This window comes from Linepithema humile, chromosome 5, assembly GCF_040581485.1.
Source record: "Linepithema humile isolate Giens D197 chromosome 5, Lhum_UNIL_v1.0, whole genome shotgun sequence".
NCBI lineage: Eukaryota > Metazoa > Arthropoda > Insecta > Hymenoptera > Formicidae > Linepithema > Linepithema humile.
This window is the reverse complement of record NC_090132.1, coordinates 27,471,979-27,496,832: the sequence shown is the minus strand read 5'-3', so window position 1 is coordinate 27,496,832 and position 24,854 is coordinate 27,471,979. Positions and strand designations below refer to the sequence as shown.

Here is a 24,854-nt window from a genome sequence, read left to right as displayed (position 1 = left end):
GCGAAGAAGGTGAAGGAGGAAAGGAGGGAAGAAAATGCGAGAAGGAGAGATAGATAGCGGGATAGGGGAAAAAGGGAGGGGAACGGGGGGAGAAGCCTTCTAGCCGCGATGGGCTCCGAGTCCGAAGTGGATAAAGAGAGAAATATGGGCAACCATCGGCGGGGAAAAAGACAGACAGGGCGGGAACGAGAGAAAGGGGAGGAGAGGGCTGCGTTGGAAAGGGGCGATAAAGGGGCATGGAAAAGGAGCCGGCAACGCCGCCCGGTCGATAGAAGAGTGGGACCTGCGAGGTGCGGCAACGTCGCGAGGCGTCTGCTTTAATGCAGTGGTTCTCAAACCCGATCTCGAGAATTGCGTTACTTTCCATATTAAATTGAGTAAATTCAGAAATGAGATAGTTACTGCCAGAGTCGGGTCATAACACGCAAACAGCTTAAGCGATAAAACTTAAATAGTAAGAGAATCGGTCAATTCGGTTGTGAGTATTCTTGAAAATGATGACTTAGATCAAGGAGATTGCTCGATTGTAATCTGTTACTCACCGTTTAATGTGTATAATCATTTTACGTGATCAGATTATACAAAACAGATATTTAATCTTTCAAACAATACGCAAAGAAAAACCATTCATAAAATATCAACGATATTGAGTTCCGAGATTATTGGATTTTGCGTCGAATGTAAAATTTACCTTCTCTTCATATAAACATAAGAAAATGTTTTGTTAAAACATTTTAGAAAAAAGCATGTAAAATGGCATAAAATAATATTTGTTATTTTGCGAATCTAGAACACGCGCAGTCGCGCAAAATGCTGTATTGCACAATGCTCGATGATCGTATTACATCTTTGATGGAAATTTCGGCTTATTCCAGCATTTAATGATTAAAATTGCAACAGTCTTGCTGAATAACATTTCTTTTCGAACAACTTTAGACATTTGTCAAGTAAAATTATTCTTGCTTTTTAAAATTGATTAATATGATGAAAATTTGTAAAAAAAATGGTATTCTGCTTCATTTTTGTTGCAGAATTATTTCGAAAATTATTGCAAATTTTGCAGTGGAGAAAATCTGCTATACTTTTGTTGGAAAATTTCTAACTTATTTCTTAAATTGAGATTTTCGGATATATTTTCCGACGTCACACAGCATGAAAGTTACTTATACATCAGAAAACTGAACTTTGCAAAGTGCACAGATATTGTAAAGCTTCAAGAAGCTTGAAGACATAGAGAAACCTTCTAGAAAACCGATCGGCTACGGTCGAGTTTGCGAGTCTTTCGAGCCAGAGTCTTTTTTGCCGGACCGGTTTGCGAATTGCAGTCCGAACTTTTCCGCGCGCAGGACGATGGGAAACACGGAGAAGATAGCGGTTGGGCGTGGCGACGATGTATGCAATAATTTGTCTTAAACGGGCATAATTGAACAAATGATAAAAAAACGTATTTGAAGCATTCACAAAGAGACACGCGCGGCTTTGAGGGCAATCTGTTTTATGCGACTGGTCCGATATTCCGTTTTGCGCGAAACGGTTAAATCACACGTGACGTAAATTGGCACGCGGCTTTGAACTCCAAATATTCGCGCGATTGTGTGTGCTGGCTTCATGCAACTGTGTTGGATTTTGTGCGGTAATTTAAACCAGACAATCCTACGAAATTTTAGACAAAGACTTAAAGTAGTGACACAACAATGCCATTCCATATAAGTACTTAAATTTTAAAGCAGCTCAATATTTCAATACTTGAATTCTACTGTCCTTTCGTCTCTTACTTTTCTTATGTTACATAATAACAATTTTTTATATTGAAATTATACGAAAACTAAATTAATTCTTTAGTCTTGTTATAGAAATTATAATGTTTCCACGTATATGAGATTAATTTTACATATTTTAATGGATTTAAAACTTTTGAACCTTTAACTTTAAATTTAAACTTTTAATTATCAAAAATTTCACACATATTAATATAGATAATTTTCACATTACGTGAAAAATTAATAAAAAACAAAGAACAAAAATTATTTTAATATAGAAATTCTTTTATATAAAAAAATAGCATACTTCATATCTTGTACAATAAAAAGGTACAATATCTTTTTAGCTAACATTTTTTTTACACAAATTATGAAATGTCGCTATCACGCATTGTGTGCTGTTAAATATTTTACTAGTATAATATATTTGAGTATCTCACATGTTACATTCTGGATATTAAATATTACTTAATTTATAATTAAACATGTTCTAATAACTTGTCATAAACTGACATATCAAAAGTGATAATAATCCAGCAAATATAAAGAACTCCAACTGTTTTTACTTCTATATACATCTTTTATCGAGCGTTTAGTGTGCAATTGTGTAATTGCCATAATAGACACGACCGTTCACAGAGCGCACATTCCCTTTCTGCTTCTGCGAAATAAATAATTTATGAATGAGGAATGGCCGACTGTCGGCACCTCGTGTACATGCGTGTCTCAGAAACATGTGGACGAGCGTAAAAAAGGGAAGGCAAATGCCGCGATGCACGACTTGTACACAGGAAACGCATAATTCTAAATAAGTTTTGCAGGTGTTCGCAATTGTACGGTATAAAAACAAAAAGTATTTCAAGACCTTCGTTAACGTGCAAAGCGCGATCGCTTTTAAACGTCAGACTATCATTTTGTAAAACAGTGAAAATTGTGCAAAATGTTATTTAAAACATTAAAAAAGAAAAAAAAAAAATGTTATAAAATAAGAACAAAAATTTATATACATTCAAAAAAATACTGTGATGATGTATAATGAAAGGATTAAAAAAACCGTGATCTCGTGTACATATATACGTCTCCATTGAGCGTGGAAAAGCGTTGGCGCAGTGAGCATTTTATATCCTTAATGGAGACAAGCGAGATACGAGCCTCTTTTCGTTCCTAAAATTCATCGCACGTTGCCGCTGGTCCGGTATCAACTGTCCCGGAAGAAGCCGACGAGAATGCGGGCGATGCGGCATAGCGAAGACGCTCGAGATTCGGACCGACGCTTAAATTAAATCTAACGTCGCGACGCGCGACGCCGACGGGCTTTCTTCGCTCCCTTTTTCCTCATACTCGTCCGTTATTCCTTTTTAGGGGGCAGTTTTCTGATGGCTCACGTAACATAGCAAAGTCCCGAGAAATCCGGAGGTTTTTATCGCCAAGCACGTCGGGATAAGAGAGAAAGAAAGGGAGATCTCGGGATGTTGGGATATAACAGCGCGCCGCCTTTTTGCTGTGGAAAAATCGTCTTTGAAAACTTCTCGCCCGCTCTCTCTCTCTCTCTGTCTTCGCGATCGTTCGTCAGGATTTTCAGCGCGCGCGACGAAAAAATCCCACCGTTCTGCGAAAGCTCGCAAACTCCGATGATTCGTGACGTCAAGCAACGAGATATGTTTGATAGTTCCGTTCGCGAGAACTCCGCAGGAGATTAGCGGAATGGGCGAAAGTTCGCGCTGCGACATCTTCGGATGCGCGGTACTTTGTAGCATCTCGTTAATCCGAATGCCGGCTTATTTCCGCCGAAGGAAATTTCGCATAATGCGCCTTAATGGAGCGCACATATAAATGCATATATAAATTGCGTTTGCACCGAACACGACGCAGACGAAACGTGAATTAACGGAGCTCCCGCAACATTCCACTCTCGTATAAATTTCAATAGAAAATATGATGGAAAATAAATGTTTCCACGACAATTTGTATGAGGTTTCACAAAATTCTTGCGACAGAAATATCGTTTCTTTAGCTCAAACGAATTTCGATCGCTCCACCATCGCGCCGAGCGACGAAGTAGAAATAAACGGAAAGTCAAAGTGGCATATGCATAAAGAACGTACGTACAACTTTTCGAATGAGATATTCCAGAGCAAAGTAAGAGTATCGGTACGTTCGTTGAATCAGCTTCTTTAAAAAATAGCCGTACTTGAGTGAAGATTAACGACAAGTAATTGAAAATAAATTCATGACATTACGAATAAATCGCGCCGGTGATAAAGCGTAATGATGTAAACACCTTTCGTTGCTCGATGAATGTTCACTTCGCAAATGAGAAAGGCTGTGAAAGTGTTTATCGATTATTCCAAGATCGAGTAGAAGAAACTGTGTAAAAATTGTATCTTAATTACATCAATTTGTAAGAGCAACGTGGTGTAAACTTGATATTTGATATTACGCACACACGCTGTAAGCAATACTTTCAATAATCGCTGCATCAAATGTGATAAACAGAAGTTTCGCAAAAGATTTATATCTACTCTTACATCGCGTTAAATTTCAATTGGCTTAATAAATCACGTATCATATTCGTATGTGTAAAAAAAAAAAGAGAAAATTGTTGTGCCGTTCTGCAATAAAACTCCTTGACTTTTAAAAACCGTCTAGAATCATAAAGACCTCCATTTTACGGGGCTTTTAATGAATTTCTAATTGCAAGATAATAATGTATAATCGACCCATTCGCTCGAAAGGTTACACGCGTAGTGGAATTCCATGAAAATTTCCAGCAGTAAATATTAATTGTTACGCAACGATCTCGGCTGAAAAAATTCGCTTCCCTCGCGACAGTTTTCTGTCTTTACATTTTCTCTCATCAACTGACGCCTTTCACCTGTGAATTAATAGTGCGCTCTAAATTAATTCATGTTAAACTATATCATTCGATAGGCGTGCTTTATCACGCGGAGAAAACGATACAAATGCTGCGAACGAAAAATCTGATATAAGTCCACTATTAATTATTCCGTAGAAAAAGCAGTGGCGCATAATTTTCTACGCGTTTCTCCTTATAGATAACACATCTCTTTGTCAAAACGGCAAAGGCGAGAAACAAGTTCCGTTTTGAAAAAAACACGAAATGATAGAATCTGTCCTCTTTATGTCTCAAGCTTACCGCGTTGGCTTTATTTCTTTTTCTTTTCTTCTTCTATTCCACTTTATCTAGATAAAACGAATCATTTTAAGAGGGCGGTAACGACTACATATGTACATATGTATGGAAGCCACCATATGTAATACATAGTCCGAGGATCGATGCAATCGTTATTTTTGTGAACATCGCAATTTCAATCGTGACGATAGCATCCAACTTTTTTTCGCATTAAGACATTTCTAAAACATTAGAGTTTCCACCATTCAATTTGAATGTCACGAGGGGTTAACGCGGCGGTAAAATGTGTCGCTTTTGCATATTTCAAAGAATTCGATTTATTGTATTCGCAAATACTTATTAATATTTGGTATTTGCTATATACTTTTCAAAGCGGATATTTGCGTTCTTGACATAAAGGTTGATTATAATTGCATTTAATCATAATTCTAAGAGACTGTTCTCAATTATATTTACACTGACCAAAGTCTTCTTCTTAATTTCACATTTAAGTGCTTGTGCTTGCTAGGTCTCGCACGTCTTTGCTCCGGAATAGATTATATTTATTTCACTGCCCAAATTTACTCAAATTGTTCAATCAAAGCAAAAATGCTTCGCTCATTACATATTGTATTTACAATTTGTACAGTTTGTACACTTAGAGTTATGGCTAATTATGAGTTGTGCTGACAGCACGATCGTAAATAAATTTCTGAAGTAGTTTGCGGCTTTATAATAAGTAGCAAGGATTTACACATAAGGAAAAAACTTGAACTGCGAAACTAAACAAATCCTTAAAAATTTAAACAAAAATATTTCTCCGTTAAAACGTCAAAAATTATGCATATATTCTTGTGCGTCTTAGAAAATATTATATAAATATAAATTATAGGAAATATATTTTATATTAAATATTTAATTTAAATATTCAAATTGCACGTAAGAAATTATTCTTGAAAATATGGGAACGGAATAACTATATTGTTATTTTTTTTTCATTCACTCTCACGTAAGACATTAAATAAAGCGAGAAAAAAACCGATGTCGCACAATGCATAGTTTGTCCGTTGTTGCGCAGTGACAATACATTAATTTTAATGAATAAATAATGATTCTTTCGTCAACCATTGCAGAACAACATTTACTCTTCGCATTTTTCACAATGTCACTGTGGACAATTTATGTCACTTGGGAGCGAATCTATGGCCTAGTATATATGAACACGGACGCTGGAAAAATATACACGGCCAATAAATATTTCTTTGTTTCATGTTTCATAGTAGCACAACATGATCGAAGAGCTATAAGCAGTAATGTTGCGAATCATAAATATTTCGATCTCGTGATGTAAAGCGTAACGCTTATATATCACAATCTGATTTTTTTTTTTATTTTCATAACTTAACTGGAAAGTGCGCGCCCGGAAATGGCGCGATTAATCGACATTATTTTTATACGCGGGAGTGAGCGCAATAACTCGAAGAACATCGCGGCGATATTATTCGAGTCTCACAAAGCATTTACGCAATGGGAAGTCGCCATAGTCGCCGGAAATGGCTCGCCCCGCGAACGTGGTCAGCACAAAATCCATCTCTTTTCGCAATTTTTTCCCCGCGCGAGCGCGCTTTTACGAGCGATCGTCCATCGGCTTTTTTATTCCGGACTTATAAAATAACCCCCGCGGCGAGCCGAAGATACGCGCGATGCTTCTGGGATTCGACGGGTCGCAATCTCGCGTTACACATCCCCCAGCCGACGAGATAGATTTGCATCGGTGACAAATGTCCCTCCATATTTGCGAGCATTTCGATTCATATTCCGCGGCAGAGTTTTATATGCAAGTTAATATCGAATGTAAAATTATGTCTCGCGATTCGTCTTCTTCCGCGGAATTTGATTTCTTCGTTTTCACGCGACGTTGAAATAACGAAACTTACGAGAGTGTCACGTGGTAATTAGAATTGCAATATTAACCGACGTGATGCGTGTTAAACTTATGATAAATGATCCATATTCCTCTATTTGTATGTTTTCACAATGCAACGGTGTAGGTTGTAAAGTTAAATCTCGTTTGCGCAACGATGTGCAATTTTAGATTTTCTTTCAAGGAAAACCTGCTGGTTAAATCTTGTCAGTGACAGCGGGAGGTCACGCGATGCCGACCCGGGAGAAGCTGCTTGCGACAGTAGATGAGTGTTTACTGCTTTCTTTTTCGGGCATAAAGAGAAGAATATCTCGGCACGAGATCATTGTAGTACGCCGCCGTGTTGACATCGCGACACATTGTGTATATTCTATGAATCTTTTCATGCGGAGGAATCACTTGGGAACTCTTTTGGTAATTGCTTTAACTGCAGCGCGCAATTAGTAGCGAATTCAGAAGCGTTTCCTACAGACTCTAACATCATCAATTAATGAACGCGCTTTACATCGAACGCGATATAATTACACGATGAATATTTGATAACCGCGCCGCGAGACGGCAATGTTGACTGCGCGATATGCTAATCGGCGACTACACTTTGCTATTGTAAGAACACCTGGCGCGGTGTCAGATTTTCACCGTCAAGGTGATGACGAAATATTTCTATTTCACTGTCGGACACCGACGAGGGAGCGCCACAAAGGTATGGAGAAGGGCAATGAACTGGCGCGTCGCTGTCCAAAATGGTTGCAACCGTATTATGACGGCGGTAAAATTTATTTTTGAATAGTGATATTCTCATTTAAAAAATAAAAAATCTTATAAATCGATCCTCATAAACGGCGCGAATATTTAACTTTTATTATTAAAATGGATCAATATCACACTGCTAAAAATTTAATTATTTGTTATTTTGCATATGTCTGACGATGTGTATAAATATATTTCTATTTAAAAAAGCTACTATTTAATAACGTTAAATTATAAATTATCGAGAATTATTTGCTAATTCAATTAATAATATGATACTTATACATTACAGTGACAGTATTTCGATACTGTACGTAAATAACATATTGCTAATTAAATTAGAATATCATAAAAGAGTTGGCAAAATATTATGCAAATAATTTTATGAAAATACATAGAATATTTGATTTTGTAGTAATTGATATCTTTAAGTAATAAAAACACAAAACATAAATATCATAATGCTACTATTATTATTTGTTATTATTCATTATATTGATTAATTGATTGCCGTTTATAATAACGACCACACTGCCAATTTATTATTCTTCGAAATTATATAAACTTATCGTGATAGCGTCATTATTTTCAAAATTAAAATTTATAAAATTTGTTGGTGGCAAAAATAATTCGAAAACAGCCGCTCCATTTCTCAAGCACACTAGAAACAAATTTCTATGACTTGATGATTCTTCGACAAAACCTAACGTATTTTTAAAACACGATTTATCTTCAGTTGCGTAACACAGATGTCCAAACAGACGATTATCATTGACAAGTCTGAAGAAAAGAATGAGCCTTAAAAGGGATGTCGAAACTAGGAGAGCCCAGCAGGCGACACGCCCGAACTATGAAAACCGCAAACCTCAAAACCTCACACAATCTACCGCACAGCAGGATCTCCCCAGGATCACTCACCTTGTTTCCATACCAGAATCCACAAGGATGTCACGCTGCGCGCCGTACGTAGGACGATGTTCCGTCGAAGGCGGTGGCGCGGGACGTGCTCGCTGCGCTCCTTCGAAGTATCGCCGGCGCTGACGATGCTGCTGGTAATGATGCTGCTGCTGCTGCTGCTGCTGCTGCTGATGCTGTTGCTGCTGTTGGTGATGGTGGTGATGATGATGGACAACCAATGGATTAATCTGGATACGGTGAATCGCGCCCGGCACCCTCCAGCAGAGCACATATGGGATCACGAAATCAGGTTTGACCTGCACCAGCGGTAGCAGGCGGTACTCGATCTCGCGTGGAATGAAGAACACCGATCGACCGTTCGTATTACCGCTCGATCCGCGCACCAGAAGACGACCCTCTCCACGGAGGACGTTGTAGTTGCGCCAGCCAAGGTCACGGGGTAACATGTCACGAGGACATCCCTGCCAACCACGAACTACCGGCTCCTTGTGCGTCTCGCCATAACATCAAGGATACGTGTGTCTCTCTCTCTCTCTCTCTCGTTCTCCGTGCGGGCGATCGAGGATCTTTCAGAATGCGAACTGCTCCGCACGCTTCGATGTCTATCGGTTGTCGATCAATCGAGCGGGTGGATTGCCATTCGACGGAAGATTCCTCTCGCGTACGATGAAGTGTACGCTCCGTACAATCGAGCGGCGGATGCTTCTGCGAGTCGCTTAATTAGCGATTCCACGCGCAGCCATTTAAATGCACTTGGCAATCGATAGTCTTCGTGTGCTCGTCGCCGCCGAGAGAGTTAGGTTAGCTGAGCGAATTCCGTCGCGACACAAGAACATTCGCGACAATGACGCGTCTTCCCAAGGCGATCCTCGATTTATTTCTTTTCGTTTCTTTTCTCCGGATCGTGAACGCGATCAGGGGTCCGGCGTGCTCGCTCGTGAATAATGCCGTGCGTACCAGACGGGCGAGACCGGACTCGGGAGCGTCATCCTCGGGAAGCGCGTGTGCTCGCGAGGAAATTCGGGATCACTGGGAGGACCGGGAGGGCGGCGAGACAGGCGCCCGACACTCCCTTCTCGCGCGACACTCCGACCTTAGCATCGACTTCCACGACCGGAGCCGAACGGGCGAGAGCGAACGAACCCAACGAACGAACGGACGTGGAACGAAAGGCGAGAGAGCAACGCAGCCCCCAAGGATCTCCGCGGCGCGCCACGAATTTCAAACCGGGTTGCGCGCGCAATCCACCTGCCTCAGGGCTGTCTCAAAGAAAGGCCACGAGAGAGGCGTCGGCTCAGACGTGAAAATGTCGACGGCTGTTTCAACGAGTAACCCTTGCCGTCAGCATACCGAATTGTATAACCAGTATTGAAAATATTCAAGCTATCGTGATAAGTTTTCGTGCGTTTTCGAAGGATGGCAGATTAGCAGTTTGTTCGTTATCATTATAGCAATTAATTAATTAATTATTATAATAATAGAAATTCATAATAGTAGCAATACTTATATATTGTTTTTATAACTTGGAAATAAAACGCTATCAAAGACTTATTATAACAAATATCGATGGAGTTGATGTAATTATTTTGCGTCGATACACTGTTGACGAAAAATTTTTTAGTGTTATGCAATTGATATTGAAGATAAAAATATTAACGTTTATAAATGCTAAGAAATGTTGGGTTATATTTATATAGTAAAAAAATATAAGTAAGATATTTATAATTATACGATTGCAAATGTTGATTTGCAAAATTAATCCACGGCGTAAAGAAATTATTGCGATTTATGAAAAGACGTAAGTCGCATTTGACGTTAGTAAATAATGACAAAAGGCAAGTAATGTGCCACTCAGAAGATATATTTAACTTGATCTCAGACAAAATTTAAATTGCTTGAGCGGCAGGATAATTAAATGACTATCTATCTATTTGAAAAGTCGCCTCAAGAGATGATGAACCGCGTACGGCTGGTAGTAGACATCCATTTAGCAATGTCTAAATGTCAGTTCAGAAGTCACCGATATTTTCAACCGGCAAAGATTGCGTTAAAATTCATTATTAATCATTCTCACAAGAGAATTCCAACAAAAAGCTCAATAGATGGAACACACGTACGCAGGTGAAAGGCGGCCTTCTTTCGCAGATTCCTTTCTTTCTTTATCATCCTTTTTATTTATTGATTGTAATCATCGCCATTATTATAATTCCGCGCCAATATCTAATACCGCACGTCTTTTGCTTGTGTATATGCAAATATATTTGGTGTCGGTATTTTCTATATGCGAATGCACAATTGATTCAGAACATAAATATGGTAATTTTTTGTTGCTGTTATTAAAACCGTGAAAAAAAATATGCTGAAAAAATACACAAAAATAAATAACGTAAAATAACGCGATCGCCATTTCCTCAATAAATAAATCGCGCCATTTAAGTAATCTTAGATTATTGTAGATGTATGTGTCGAAAAAATATATTGTTAAAAAATAATTCATCTAAAATCTCTATTTTTGAAAAACAATGAAATAGACAAAGGCAATAGAAAATATTTATCAAAGTTATTTGATATCACAAAACTTAATTATAAGTATTATAATGACACGATTTATTTAACAATATAAAAAATTCGTTATTGTTTAAGTATTAAAGCTATATGTATGTTTGCCAATAAATTTTGCAACTATTTTCAATCGGCCGCTCGCAATTGCTGTTTAATCAGCATTGGTAACTCCACTAATGAGCACGAATCAGCCATGAAATCTCGATTATATGGTTATGCGTGTTCGTGCGGTGCCGTTAGCCCGATATCTTTCCGCATGATATTGCACCTGCATTGGTGCCACGACCAAAACACTTAAAAATTCCACAGGAGGGTCGGTGGAGAGGCTAAATGATCGCGAAGGTCGTTTGCACCTGCTCGCGTCGACCCCCCCACGCCATGCAGCTCTTGCAGGTGCATCAGCAGCGCGGAAATCAAGGACACTTCATGCATTAACAATCCATTTCATGTTGTTTACAATATCGTGAATAAGCACATAGTGCTTTGAAAAATTTACATTAAAATTTAATAAAATTTTGACAAAAATATATTTATAAATATATTTGATCAATATAATAATATTTAAAACAGACAGCTTTTCTTCGATGATCAACCTAATTTCCATGTTTTTTCGTATAAAATTCTAATTTTGTACTCAAATATTTCACCGGTGTCTGAAGTAATAATTTCGGTTAAATTTGAACTATGTAACAGCGTTGATTGAGCTCAACTGCGAATATCAAGTTCCTACGAATATCATAATATCACGTTCTCCATTAATCGCTCTCTCGATAATATTAGCGATATAACTAGATGTGTAGTGGTTTAATTAATCGCTTAATTGATTAATCTATTAATCAAAGCAGAATTACATCGCCGACGGAGCGCTACGTTATAATCCTCGTCAAGCAATATTTACTTGTTTGCCCATCGGTTAATATATGTCCATATCAACTTAAACATCGATGAATGCAATTGTCATTCGTATAATGCATCGTATTATTCCGTCATTACACGTTCCTAATAAAATTAAACACGCCATCATCGAATGAGGCGGTATGCATAGCTATTAATTTTTCAACGTAACGTTTCGCGGAGAAAGGATAAAGGCACTCTCTAAATGAATCTTAAGGACGTCCGCTTTTTTAATTTTCTCTTACGAGAAAGGTAGATCGATCGCAGATATATCGAGTGATTGTTAAGGTCGTGTGCGACTGCAATTCTACAGAAAATTAAAAGTATAATAATAATTTTCATGGAATGCATAAATATGCATAAATATTTTGCCGAGAATATACATATAAAACCGTGGGTACGACTTAGAAAAGAAACTGGTTTAGCTAATTATCTTCTACAAAAATAGATGATCGCAATTATCATTGAAATGAGACTGACATTTCACGTCTGTTCTGTACAAAAAAATTTCTCTGGTTGTCGCCGGGAATATGTCAAGCGATGGTTAAAAATCCTTTCATTATATTCGAATATTAAAAAAAAGAGAGGAATTCACCTTCAAGCGTCAAACTGACCTTCCCCATCATGTGGTCAACCGATCCTATTATTACGAATTCTCAATGAGAGTAAAAAGCGTATGTACCGGTTTCGTTCGAAAAAAAAGTACGTATAACATTAAATTATTGTAAAAAACAAATTACGAGGCTATTTCTCAATATAGAGTTAATGTTTTAATTATCGATAAAAAGATCATCGAGAAGGAGCGTTACTTTTTACGCATCGGCATGTATAAAATAAAAAAATTTGCATTCCACCAATGATCCGAGCGAGTAAAGCATCGATACGTCACGATCCTCGGACGTAGCAAGACGCACCGCACTGACCTTCGTCGGCGATCGGTAAATCGATCGATCATATCATTGCAAAAGATCGAGAGTATCGCCATCGCCCGGCAATGTCCGATTGCGCCGCGTCTCAGGCGGCGCATAATCGTTGGTTATGGCAAGGACTAATGGGGAAAGAAAAGATCGCGGCGGTTGATAGCGATTCTGAGTCGGAATCGTGATCGGCGCGCGATTACAAGCGCCCTTTTCAATGCCGGCGCGCAAGCTGCGGCACGCGGGACGATTTTCAATTATTGCCACGGGAAAATGCAGACAACAACCGTCTATTACTGACAGGCAGCGTTCTCCATCTTCTACAGTAAATAAATTTCTACCGGTTGCAACTGGTAGTACGCGGCGTCCGTCGGTGATGAAGCAATAATTATGCGCGACGATATCATCGACTGATAATTCATCGCAGACTTATTTGGCGTGTATTTCTTCGCAGTGTCTGCAAGCGCACAAGCGCGATCCGTGCGCCGAGCCTGGATACGGCAGCATCAATCGACGTCTCGCTACCGGAGTGAATTAATATTTCAGTAAACGCGGACGTAGCACGGAACAGAGTCATCGCGCGTAATTTGTTAACAAGACTGATGCTAATTTCGTAATTTTTCTTGCGGAAGAATTTAGTTTCGGCGGAATTGACGTTAATTTATTTCACAATAATTATGCCGGCGACAAATATATGAGGCAGGCGTAGAAAATTGATTTTAACTAAATAAACTCGATAGCGTAAATAACGTACTAAATTATTCATGGAAACTAATTTTCCTTGCGTATCGGCGTTTTCTAGAAAAATATATATGCTTCTGCCAAAACTATAAGCGAACAGTAATCACTGTATAAAACCATTGTTATAACAAAGTTGCTTCAGAAAATACTATTCATAAGGGTTTCTAAAAAATTTCATCAATACCTCGCACACAATGCCGAGCCTTACATGCGCAAAAAATATTTCCAATTACATTCGGCAAATTTATTTCGCCGTTGCGGCTATACTGTGTACACGACATATACGTACATCGGCGAAATCAATTACATTTTTCCGCCGTAAGTCATGCGCGTGTAACAAAAGTCTAACTGAAGATTTAAATTATTTAGAACCTTTAAAATATATTAAATAGCAAGAGTAGAGAGAAATTATATTACACAACATAAACTATAAACATTAATACACACTAATATACCAAATTAACTTGCATCATTTCTACTTCATACCGAACTGACAACGAGTAACAATATTAGCGTTAATTATCGTACGGATAGAACGCTGCATCGCGCGTGTAATTACGGTTTAAGCTAAATTTCGATGAGATAGATTACGTGGATGTACGCAGCATGCGTGATAGAAGCACGTTGCTCGGTTTCTAAATAGCTCCTGCTAGAAACATACGCCGGATTCTATGTTAACGATGCCAGGCAATACGATAAATGTTCCACAGCACAAGCCCAATCCTTTTGACATGCGCCGGGCAGGGCAAAATTCAAGTGATCCATTATGTGGCTCGCGCATCAATAAACGCATCTCGCGTAAATACTACGCCCGTGTGTGTCTGCATTTTTCAGTTTTTTCGGCATTTTAAGCGATTTTTTACGCTTGCAAAAATTCGAGAAATACTTTCTCTCGAGTACGCTTCGCGAAGGTGCTCTGTAATTACGCTAATCTGCAGTTAGCGCTGCGTATCAATGCAAAGTAAATGAATTCCGTTCTTTTCAAGTGGGGCTTTTAAGTACGAGAGCTTGCAAGCACCGCGGACTATTTCGACGATAACATTTGTAGAATATAATAATTATATTTTGTTGTATTTGCCCGAGCAACTCGATGCTTGCTTCTTTATTCGCGTATCATTCCATGCGCTGTTTGCAAAACGCTATCATAGTTTGAAATCGTTATTGTGATTTTGTCGACGATATATCAATTTAAAAAATTATTTGGTATTAGCAAATGCAAATGTTTCAATTATCAAACGTATAGTTAATTAAAATAAGATAGTGAAAATAAATCATCCTTTGGCTTTTGTATAAAACGATTTCGAGAGAGATTCGGCGGTGCGAACGTGCGTGCGAATAGCAAGAAGCGAGGGATGAAGAAATCTGCATGCCCGGCACTACGCCGAAACGTGATGTCCTTACGAAACGCGCGCGCCGTCCTTGTCTGATATCAAGAAGCACACGCGAGGCGAAATCCGCTGATAAACACGCGCACGTTTGTATCGCGTAATGCAAAAGTGTGTCGTGCGGAAATACATTTTGATACCCAACGACGATTGATTATTATGTTTAAACTCCAAACTCCCACTCGCCATTTCCGCGAATACAATTTTGCAACGAAGCGCGCGCGGATCGGATTAAATCGTCCTTCGTGCACGTTATCGATGTGCACGTGTCCTGCTTCTCCCGTGTTCAGATTTAGACAGGAAGGTTACGTTAATTTTAGTTAACATGTTTGCCGTTAAAGTTCCGGACGAATATGAGACGATGTAATAATTACCGTTAAAGTTACCCGAAATTATAGACAGCGCATTTACAATATGACGTCGATTAAATTCCAAATACGTTAAAGCAGCAGCTCGCAGCAATTTGTATATCCGTATCTTATTTAAGTTTTCCCCGGGGGTATAATTATACTTTTCACATTCGATCTGTAGCGTTGCGAAACTTACAGCGTATGTAGCGACGCAGTTAGATATTGCGCGCGGATATCCATCGACAATTCGGAGCTGTTCGCGGATTTCAATAGCGTGTGAGAGCCGCGCGCGTATGACGGAGGGCTCGTTAAAACTTTCAAAAAATTAAATCCGAGCCGAACGCGAGATTTTTCGTCGAGGGGCACCGCCGACGGCCCTGGGGGCGTCGGGCCCACCCCCCGCGCCCCGTTCCTCTCATCAAGGGCGACTCGTGTTGTCGAAAGAACCCTCGCGCGACCATTGGCTCACGGGTTCGCATGCGCGCCGCTGAAAAGTATCCCCTATCGATCCGTCGCGTGACGCTCTCCTCCTCCACCCTTTCCTCCCTCGTCTCGCTCGCTCGCCGTTCGTTCGCCCTCGCTCCCTTTCGACGAGGGCGCGCACTCGCGCACGCAAGATCCCCGACGATACGGCGTGGACCACGCTGCGCCGCTGTTGCCGACGGCCTTCGTCGACGCCGCCGTTGGCCGCCGCGACGTCGTCCGTTCGGTCGCACACTTGATTCCCGTGTTCAATTCTTAATTCGTCACAATTCGCCGGTAACTCTAATTGCCATGGCTCTTTATATTTAGCATTGCATGCGTGGTGGTTATTATTGCGATATCTTTAGTGTTTAGCAGCCGGAAAATATAGTTGTGAATACATTATCGGGCTTTTAATAGACCGAACCGTCGTGCTGAGCAGCATATCTGTTATAAATGAAAAATATCTTAATGATGTCTCTAAAATCCTTAAATTTTTAATATATTTTGAGTGAAAGATAGAAACCTAATATCTTTACCAGTCTCGGTCTGCTTTGTTGCAAACGGAAATTATGTCGATTGGGCGGAACTTGTACAGCGCGTCTCTGGTCTCGTTCGTTTTGAAATTCGATTTCAACGTGGAAAAGTAGAAAGTATGAAAGCAGCCCGCTTACTACTTGCGTTTAGAGCCTGGAAATATGAGAAGGGGCGACGCGCTCGATATCGAGGACTTAATCCGGTTATGTCGTGCGTTACAAACATGTAATGCGATGTATTAAGCGCTTAAGCGTGTATTAAGTATTCCTCAAACCATGCAATATGCTGTTCCATCATCGCATATGATTCAGCTGGCAATAAAATTGCCATAATAATTTTCAGTTGATTTTTTTTCCAGTTTATTTCTTCACGTCGCACGCGCAATTTCTTAATATCCGTCATTTCCTGCATAACTGCTGTGGCTACGAGAATTCGTGGATACGTGTTTATCTTTTTGCAATCGTTTGAATTGCTCTAAATAAGTAATTTTTTAAAATATATTTAAAATTGTATAAAAGGATGTAAAGTTATTGTAATGAAGATTGTAATTTATGTATCTCCTAATGAAAACAGCAATTATATTCTGGTGAAAGCTTCGAAATGCTTTAGAGAAGAAATGAAATTTCTTTGACTAACCTAGTAGAGTGAGAGAATTCTAACTGAAAAGATAATTAAATAAAATATTATTAAATCAAAAATTGCAGAATTAGCTTCCAGAGCGTTTCAGAATCTGATTTTGTTAAGCATGTCATGTATTAACCTCGTGCCTTTGCAGCTGTTTTCTTGCATAAGATTCAAGTGCGATAAAAAAACACAACGTGCATTTTATGTGAGTACAAAGCTAAATTCGCAAAAGCGAAATGCACTGTTATTTTGCATTAGCCGACATATTCCGCACGTTCAAGTTTCCCAAGACTTCCAGTAGGAACTAATAGTGCAGCTGCTGTAAGTGCAGTATTAAGAGCACCTTCGATGTGTAGATACTAGTTGCATGGAGCGAGCGACAGGTATGGATTAGATAATCGAACCGGCAGTTTCGAACGTAATTGGCAGATGATAAGATGAATGCACCTGTACGCAGCGCATAAATTACGATAATTTGTTGCGCGAGAATACGTCACAAAAAAAAGAAGAAAGAAAATAGTGACAGTGTACTATCTTTAAGTTTCTTTAAGAAGTTTCACATTAATAAAAACATTAACGTGAAAAATTCAGTACGGTAATTGTAAAATTTCAAACTTTGTTAAATGTTGTTTCTCATAGTTTGTACGGAAGTCTTAGCAGCGCTTCATAGAAATAAAAGAACAAATTTTTATTCGCTATTATTCACGCATAAAATTAATCAAACTTATTATAAAGAAAAGATTGCTGGATGAAAAATACAGAACATTATAAAAAAACATTTATATGCGTTTATAATTCAGAAAAAAAATTTTTTATCTTATTTAAATCCTAAAATTTTACTACAATATCTTTTCAATCTCATTATTTTTTTGTCAAATAATGATTTCTCTCGAAAATTCTTCAATTTTAATTTTTTTCCTTAATTAGTTTTATGTACATATAAAGTTAATTTTGACAAGCCATATTGATTAAAAAAACATTTTTACGAAGATAAAATTATCAAAGTAAAAAATTGCCATAGCTCGACAAGTTATTCTTTTATAACGTCAAAGTGACATGATACAATAAGTGCCGAAAGAAAAAGAAGCTTCTCCATTCTTGAGTATCGCGATATTAAAGCATAAAGGAAAATTTCGTTCAGAAATTTTTGTCGCGGTGACTTTTTACATGTAAATTAAGTTGAGACATATAATTACTGTTAATTATGGATGCCAATACTTCATTCGATAAAAAATTTATAAAAGATCACAAAAAATCATGTAAATATTAAATTTGGTATTGCTCACTTTTATAAATAAGAAATGTTTGAGATAATTTTTAATATAATAATATTAAAAATAACATGTATTATCTTTCTTCTATATTTAATAGTATTTTAAATATTAAAAAAGAAATATTTCCTTGCAACAGTGAATCAAGCTGTTTAATTCGCGTTCAATTCTGTATAAATATCAGATAAAAGTCGCTAGATTCGATAAACTGTAATGACATTATAAAACTTAAATAGCTATAAAATTACTAAAACTCGGAAACTTTAATTCATATATCGCTCTTCTCTTAAATCCGTAATTTGACTGTGAAGAGAACGAAACTGCAAAGTTCCGCGCTACGAGACAAAGGAAAGAATCAGACTCGTTTCGTTTTAAAGGAAGGAATGCTTCTTCAATGTATAGAGAAAAGAAGAAAGACGAAGAATGAGGGTGAGTGGACCAACGAAGTTGGCAGATTGAATATTTAAGAGGCGCTCCATCCGCGCGGAAAATCGAACGCTGCTTCTCCATTAAGAGGCAGAGCAAAACAAAAAAAATAAGAAAGGCATGATTCCTTTTGCGAGGCTTTCATCCTCTTCCTTTTTATTTGCCTAGAGGTTAAATCTGTATCGTTGTTCCTTGATTGCCGATAATGAAAAATACATCTCAACGTGCAAAATTGTCATTTGTTTGCTGTGTAAAGATATTAATCATCAAAACTGATGTCAATAACACGAAAAATAATTAATAAATAAGTGATAATTCAGCGATCTTGTCAACTGTAATAAGCTGCAAATTTGTCGATTGATAAATAGATTTTTCTCAAATACAGGTGCAATAAAGATATTACGTTATCTTTCATAAATAAAATAAACCTTTTTCATGTCGTATTTTTCTGAATACATTTTCTCAACATATGTTTTCAGTATGATAGGATTAGAGTTAAAAAAATAATTTCTGAAGAAAAATATTCTTCCATTTTCTCTCTTAGAATTTGTTTTACCAACAGCATTAATTAGTTCTTTTTGCGGAATTCGTCCAATAAGAACACTTTCAAGATGCTTCTTGCGAGATGGGAGAAAGAAGTATTAAAGTAACTTTCAGTGTAAAGTGCCAGTACAAAAATTAGTAATTCATCATGTTCGGAAATAACGCAAAGATCAGGCATTAAAATATTTTTAAGGTTCCCGAAACTTTTTAATTATTTACGCCTATTTTAATCTGATTGCGAGTCTAAGCATTCCGACAAGATTAAAATAGAACGTTTAGTCGCTAAAATATATTGCGCGATAAATCAGATCACGGTGAGAAAAGGTACGAAGTCAGTGAAGAGATTAACTTAATTTTGTCGCTTGAAGGAGGATATTGTCTCGCGGTACTTCGGTGAAGAGCTTTAATTATCCTCCTTTTTTTGTCTCAAAGTTGAAAATTACTGCCGAATATCAATTTTTGTTCAATTTTTTCATGCGATTATTTCGGAATAAGAAAATTTGTACTTTTTATTTAATTCTTTGAAATATTTTAATATTTCTGAAATAAGTTTTTCATCGGATGCCATTAATTTATGTAAAAAAGCGCAGTGTTCGAAAAAATCAATTTTATCGGAGAATAACTACAAAGAATAGAATTAACTTGGTTATTTTTGGATATCTAGCTAATTTCTCGATAGCAACTGTTTGGCTAAAGCGCCTTTGTTGGAATAATAGAGTTAATCGCGAAAAAGCAAATAATTTGCCATTTTCCACAAATACCTTTCCGCTATTTCTAAAATATCACCAGCGCAAAATGACGATTCGTCACTGTCGTCCATTTCTGTAACGTTTCTGGGTCATTTTTTGTCGCGATGAGTGATCCAAGCTTGCGACCGATGAAATGTCTGAACGTGACGAGAAAACAGATATATCGCCCGAAATGAATTTGTGAGAAATGTGAGCCATAGCAATAGAGCTTCCCAACATCAATAAGATAAAAAAGATTCCAATATACGGCTCAGCGCATCTAGTGCCGGAATATGTTAAGTATTAATTTCTTTATGCAATCGCACCAATTTATATACTTCAATCCAAATCACATATTCACATTTAACGTAAATTGTTATCAGCTCATACATTCTGCAATTTGCAAGAAATTTTCAACATTTAATGTTAAAAAAAAAAGAAAAACTATTTTTTCCGCTTTCTTACTTTGTAATTGTACAATATCGACCGCTAAAATAAATTCTAAAAGGCAAGTTGTTATTACGATTACTCGACGCATTGCCTCCAAGAGCGCCGAGAATTTTGCACAGCTAGCGAGCATGACAGTGCGCGTATCAGAGCAAGGGGATTTCTTCGTTGAAAATAAGCCACGGGGCTGAAGGGTGGACGAGGGCGTACACAAAGTACCACCAAGGGTGAATGGCTCCATGTAAAACACAGCTCCGTCCCTCGTCCTCCTTCTCCTTCTTGCCCATTGATCCGCTCTCCGCATCGAAGCATTGTTTTCATACTTTGCAGCTTTTTTCTTGCCCGCGCTCTCCGAGTAGGAAAGCCAAAAGCATCGTCATTTTTCAAAACGTCGAGCGTCCGGAGAGCGAATATATATATATATATGTGTATATTTTACAACGGATAAGCTGTATCCGTAAATTTCAGAGCAGCGGCATCGCTCGCATACGTTTCGGAATAGAAGAACTATTTTATTCGAAATATACGCGACAGCAATATTGCTGTTACACTACGTCTGATGGAGTCGCGACACCGGGATTGCTATTGATGATCCTCAACCGCAATGAAAATGCATGCAATTTAGATGGGTTGTTACCGCAGATAGATTGCTGTTACATGCAACAGTATTTGGAGCATGGAATAGATTGTGTGATTCCCCATAGATGCCTTTCAGATTCTATTTTTTATCCAAATTGTATGTTAAATATTAATCGTGCGTTGTTAATGCTGGATGTAGCTGTATTTCACGGAAATTTCAGTTATCCGCAGAAAATTGAGAGTGTTGGACAATATTCCGATTAATATATTTGCAACGTAAGCTACAAAATATTACGCAATATTAAATTAATAAGCTTGTTCTGTACGCGTATAAATCTCACTCTCGTTTCACATTTTCGTTCAATTCTATTTGCGACGTAGGCCCCGCGTTCGTTTTCCTTGAAAGATTATTTAACGGCTTACGCCGTTATTGCGCTCCGCGCCGCGCGATTACTTTTTAATGCATCGGCGCAGCGCGAGTGACAGAGCTCATCTCTTTCTCCCGCCGCAAATCCGAAGTTCACGTCCGCAAAGCTACTTCCTCGATTACCGCCGCGACGATTACTTTCATTTAATGAAAGTCGCCTTTCGCACGGCTCTTACGGAATTACGATTACGAGAGATACTTTCTCATTTCGGCTGAATAAACAACCGAGGTGCCGGAGAAACGCCTGGTTGTGAACCACTATCCACCCTCGTTATTTTTTCTCGCCCGTGGGTAACCGATACGAGACCTATCAATGCGTCCGCGGATGCATGGCAACGCCGAGCGATTTCGTTCATTAATACAAATGGCGGATCGCCGTGAGCGAGACGGAACATTTTGCAGTGAAGAGGATGCGTGCTGTACGGGAGAGGGGCGGTTTGCAGCAGCAGCAGCAGCAGCAGCAGCAGCAGTAGCAGCAGCAGCAGCAGTAGCGGAAGCAGCAGTGTGGTTGCGTTTTTCAGCCATCGATCGGCACGAACGCTTCACGTGTGTGGAACGAAATGCGTGTGCGCAAAATGGTCCTGGGGAAAAAATGTTCGGAGCGGCGCGGAGCGAGGGACGAACGGCATTCGTAAGTTCAACCCTTTGGTTTGTGGGTTTTTCGCGATGAGAGGGGAGAGAGGGGAGGGGGGAGGGGGAGGAATGCCCTGTCGAATTTGTCGGCGGATTAGCAACAGGATTTGCGGATGGCACGTTCGCCAGGAGTTATATCGCACACTCCTCGCGTCGTCCACTGCTCCCCAAGATTTATGTAAATTCTAGTTTATATTCGCTTAGTCTCCGCACGTTAACTTTCTACGCACTTCATGATGTTCGATTTGAATGTATAAGATAGAAACGCGAAAGTGACACGATTCAATCAGTACGTTGCCTTTAATCTTGCTTCACAATTGCAATTAATCGTCCGGCAGAAATTGAGTTACGTGAAAATAGAATATTCCACTCCTTTCGAAGTTTCTCTTTCGCTGTTATTCCGAAGTTAGCGCCTGATTCTTTGCACGTGATTTCTGATCTTCTGCGACAAATAATGGGATATGTGAAGGCGCGCCGAGGATGCCGAGCGAATTCTGCGAGAGAAATTGATACTACGGTTACAACAGAAATATATATGTTACAAGGTGGGCGATAAATGCCGAAATTCAGTGAGGATGTAGGCAGCATCGTCCGCACGTCCATTACACCTGCTACGCTACGTCCATCTCTCGTTTCGGTAACTATTAGATTGTCGCTGCCATATTTGGCGGGATAGCGGACGATGTGTCACCGTCGCCGCGCGACAATAGATAATGCCGATAATAACGAAAGCCGACATCACGCGATAATGCCACGTCTTCCGTAATGCCAGAGGTAACTGACTGTCGATCCCCGCCGCCACAGACGTCTATGACGTAAGGTGTCGCACCATCTATTGAAATCAACAGCAGCATTGACAATCGACTGATGAATAATTAAGAATTTTACCGACGCCGAGAAGTTTCGAAACGGAGATTGGATTTGAACGAAACCAATCGTTCGATTTTGCAGTACGATTTTAACGTTCAATGAAAATCCTACGTTTATTCGCGACAGTAAAAACTATAATCAAAAGTGCATTTTAATGCTTATAATAAAAAGTAATTGAACTATTGAATTAAGTTGAATTAATTGAAAGGAGATCAATTCCTACAAAGAAATCTTTCGGCGAAGTCAATCAATGGATTGATTTGATACGCCGGACGCGGGGACAAAGTCAAAAAGGTGCGAGCTCGGAACAGAGAGACAGAAATTAATATTACTCCGCCTCTCTTTCCCCCCCCCCCTTTGTTCCTCCGCTCGTCGCTGAGAATGTTCGCTGGAAAGCCGACTTTTATTTCTTTCGCGCCGCCGGACATGGCTCACGCCGGAGTTTTTGCTTCTCTCAAGTTTTAATTGACATCTTGCCGGAGATCGTAACTTTCCATAACGGAAGCTGCGTCCAACGGCATGCCAGTAATCCAATCGGACATGATGAAGAGTGTTTGCACCCAGGAACGGAGCATCGCGGAAATTTCTATGAGATTATGATGAGAGATTACGACTTCTATGATGACCTAAATTTTTTACACCGAAAAAAATTCATCGTGCGCCAGATAGATTTATTAAATAATCACAGTGATAATAATAGCTTGTGAAACGGGCATCCCGCTAATCCTAATTAAAATCTTTCCTTCCTGTTTTCCAGAACAACAAGCTTTTTAATCTTATACAAGAGCAATATTTCAAAAGCAATTAAATCATTTTTGTTCGTACATTTGTAAAATTTCAAGTTATCTTTATATTTAAGCAAAAACTAAAACGTAAAAAAAAAAAAATTTTATCAGTTTCGATGCCTGATAGTCAAAACAAAAATGGCAACAATTATTTTGACTATTATTTCTCTTCCGCAGATGTTGTTTCCTTCTATTCTTTGAGTAATAAATAAAGTATTATATAATATTGAAAAGTATTATAATTCTGTAAGCAAAGGGAACGCTTATATTCATAAGTAACTAGTTCTCCGGATCATTTTTCCGGCGCGGCCAGCGCACGCGAGGGGAGAACAGAGAGAAGAAGACACCTTACGAACTGGGTCGTGCGCCGGAGAAAAATTCAAATTAGAGTCCGATTCCGTCTGGCGACGCGCGATTCCTTCTAACTTTCTCGTTCGTTTCCGCGTTTTCCTTCGCCGCGTCGCGTCGTCTTAATTGACATCTTCCACGGGAATACAACTTTTCCGTCGCGGTAGCTGGGTTCAGCGACGCCCGGGATAAGCTAATCCGGCGTAATGAGGTAAGAATAAGACCAAGGGGGGCGGGAGGGAGAGGGGCAAAAAGGAGAGAAGAGCAGAAGACGGCGGAAAGACGTCTCTTATCCTTCGGAGACTAGGGGATGGTATAGAATAAGATAGGGAACGACGGAGATCGGAGAAAACTTTCCGCGAGATTTCTTATCAAAATGCAAATCCGGCGAGCGACCTCTCCGATCTTCTTCCGCGCGGCTCGCTTTCCTCTCTTTCCCTCTCGTTCCCGCGCTGCTCTTGCTGCTCGCTTCGATAGATCTGTCGTTCCTGCAGCTTTGGCGTGACACCGGTTTAGATCGCTCTCCGGCACTCCTGCACTGTTTATCCTACTTCCTTCCTCCATTTCGAGTCGTCTTCATCTGATTTTCACGTCGCTGCACCCTGTCCGCGCGCATATTTCAGCGATCGTCGATATTTTCTTTGCTGAGAGCGCCGCTCGAAAAACGGCGTATTTCTATTCCTGAAGAACGCCACTTCCATGCAATTAGTCTTGTCACAAGACGAGAGTCACGAAAATACCAGAGCTAAGAGTTATTTATAAATCTTTCAATGCGAAAGAAGTTTCGGATTAACTTAAACAGAAAATTGTTTTCTTTGTGGAAGACTTAAGATAGCAAAG

The 24,854-nt window shown here is 39.1% G+C and overlaps 1 protein-coding gene across 1 annotated transcript in view; it reads right to left on the bottom strand.

Annotated features, from left to right (window-relative positions):
• gus (gustavus) overlaps window positions 1-9,668 on the bottom strand; it is a 122,729-nt gene extending 113,061 nt beyond the window's left edge. The window contains exon 1 of the mRNA XM_067356351.1: window positions 8,486-9,668. Within this exon, the coding sequence (XP_067212452.1) occupies window positions 8,486-8,931 (446 nt within the window). The 5' untranslated portion in view covers window positions 8,932-9,668. The remainder of the gene's footprint in view (window positions 1-8,485) is intronic.
• Window positions 9,669-24,854: the final 15,186 nt, after the last annotated feature.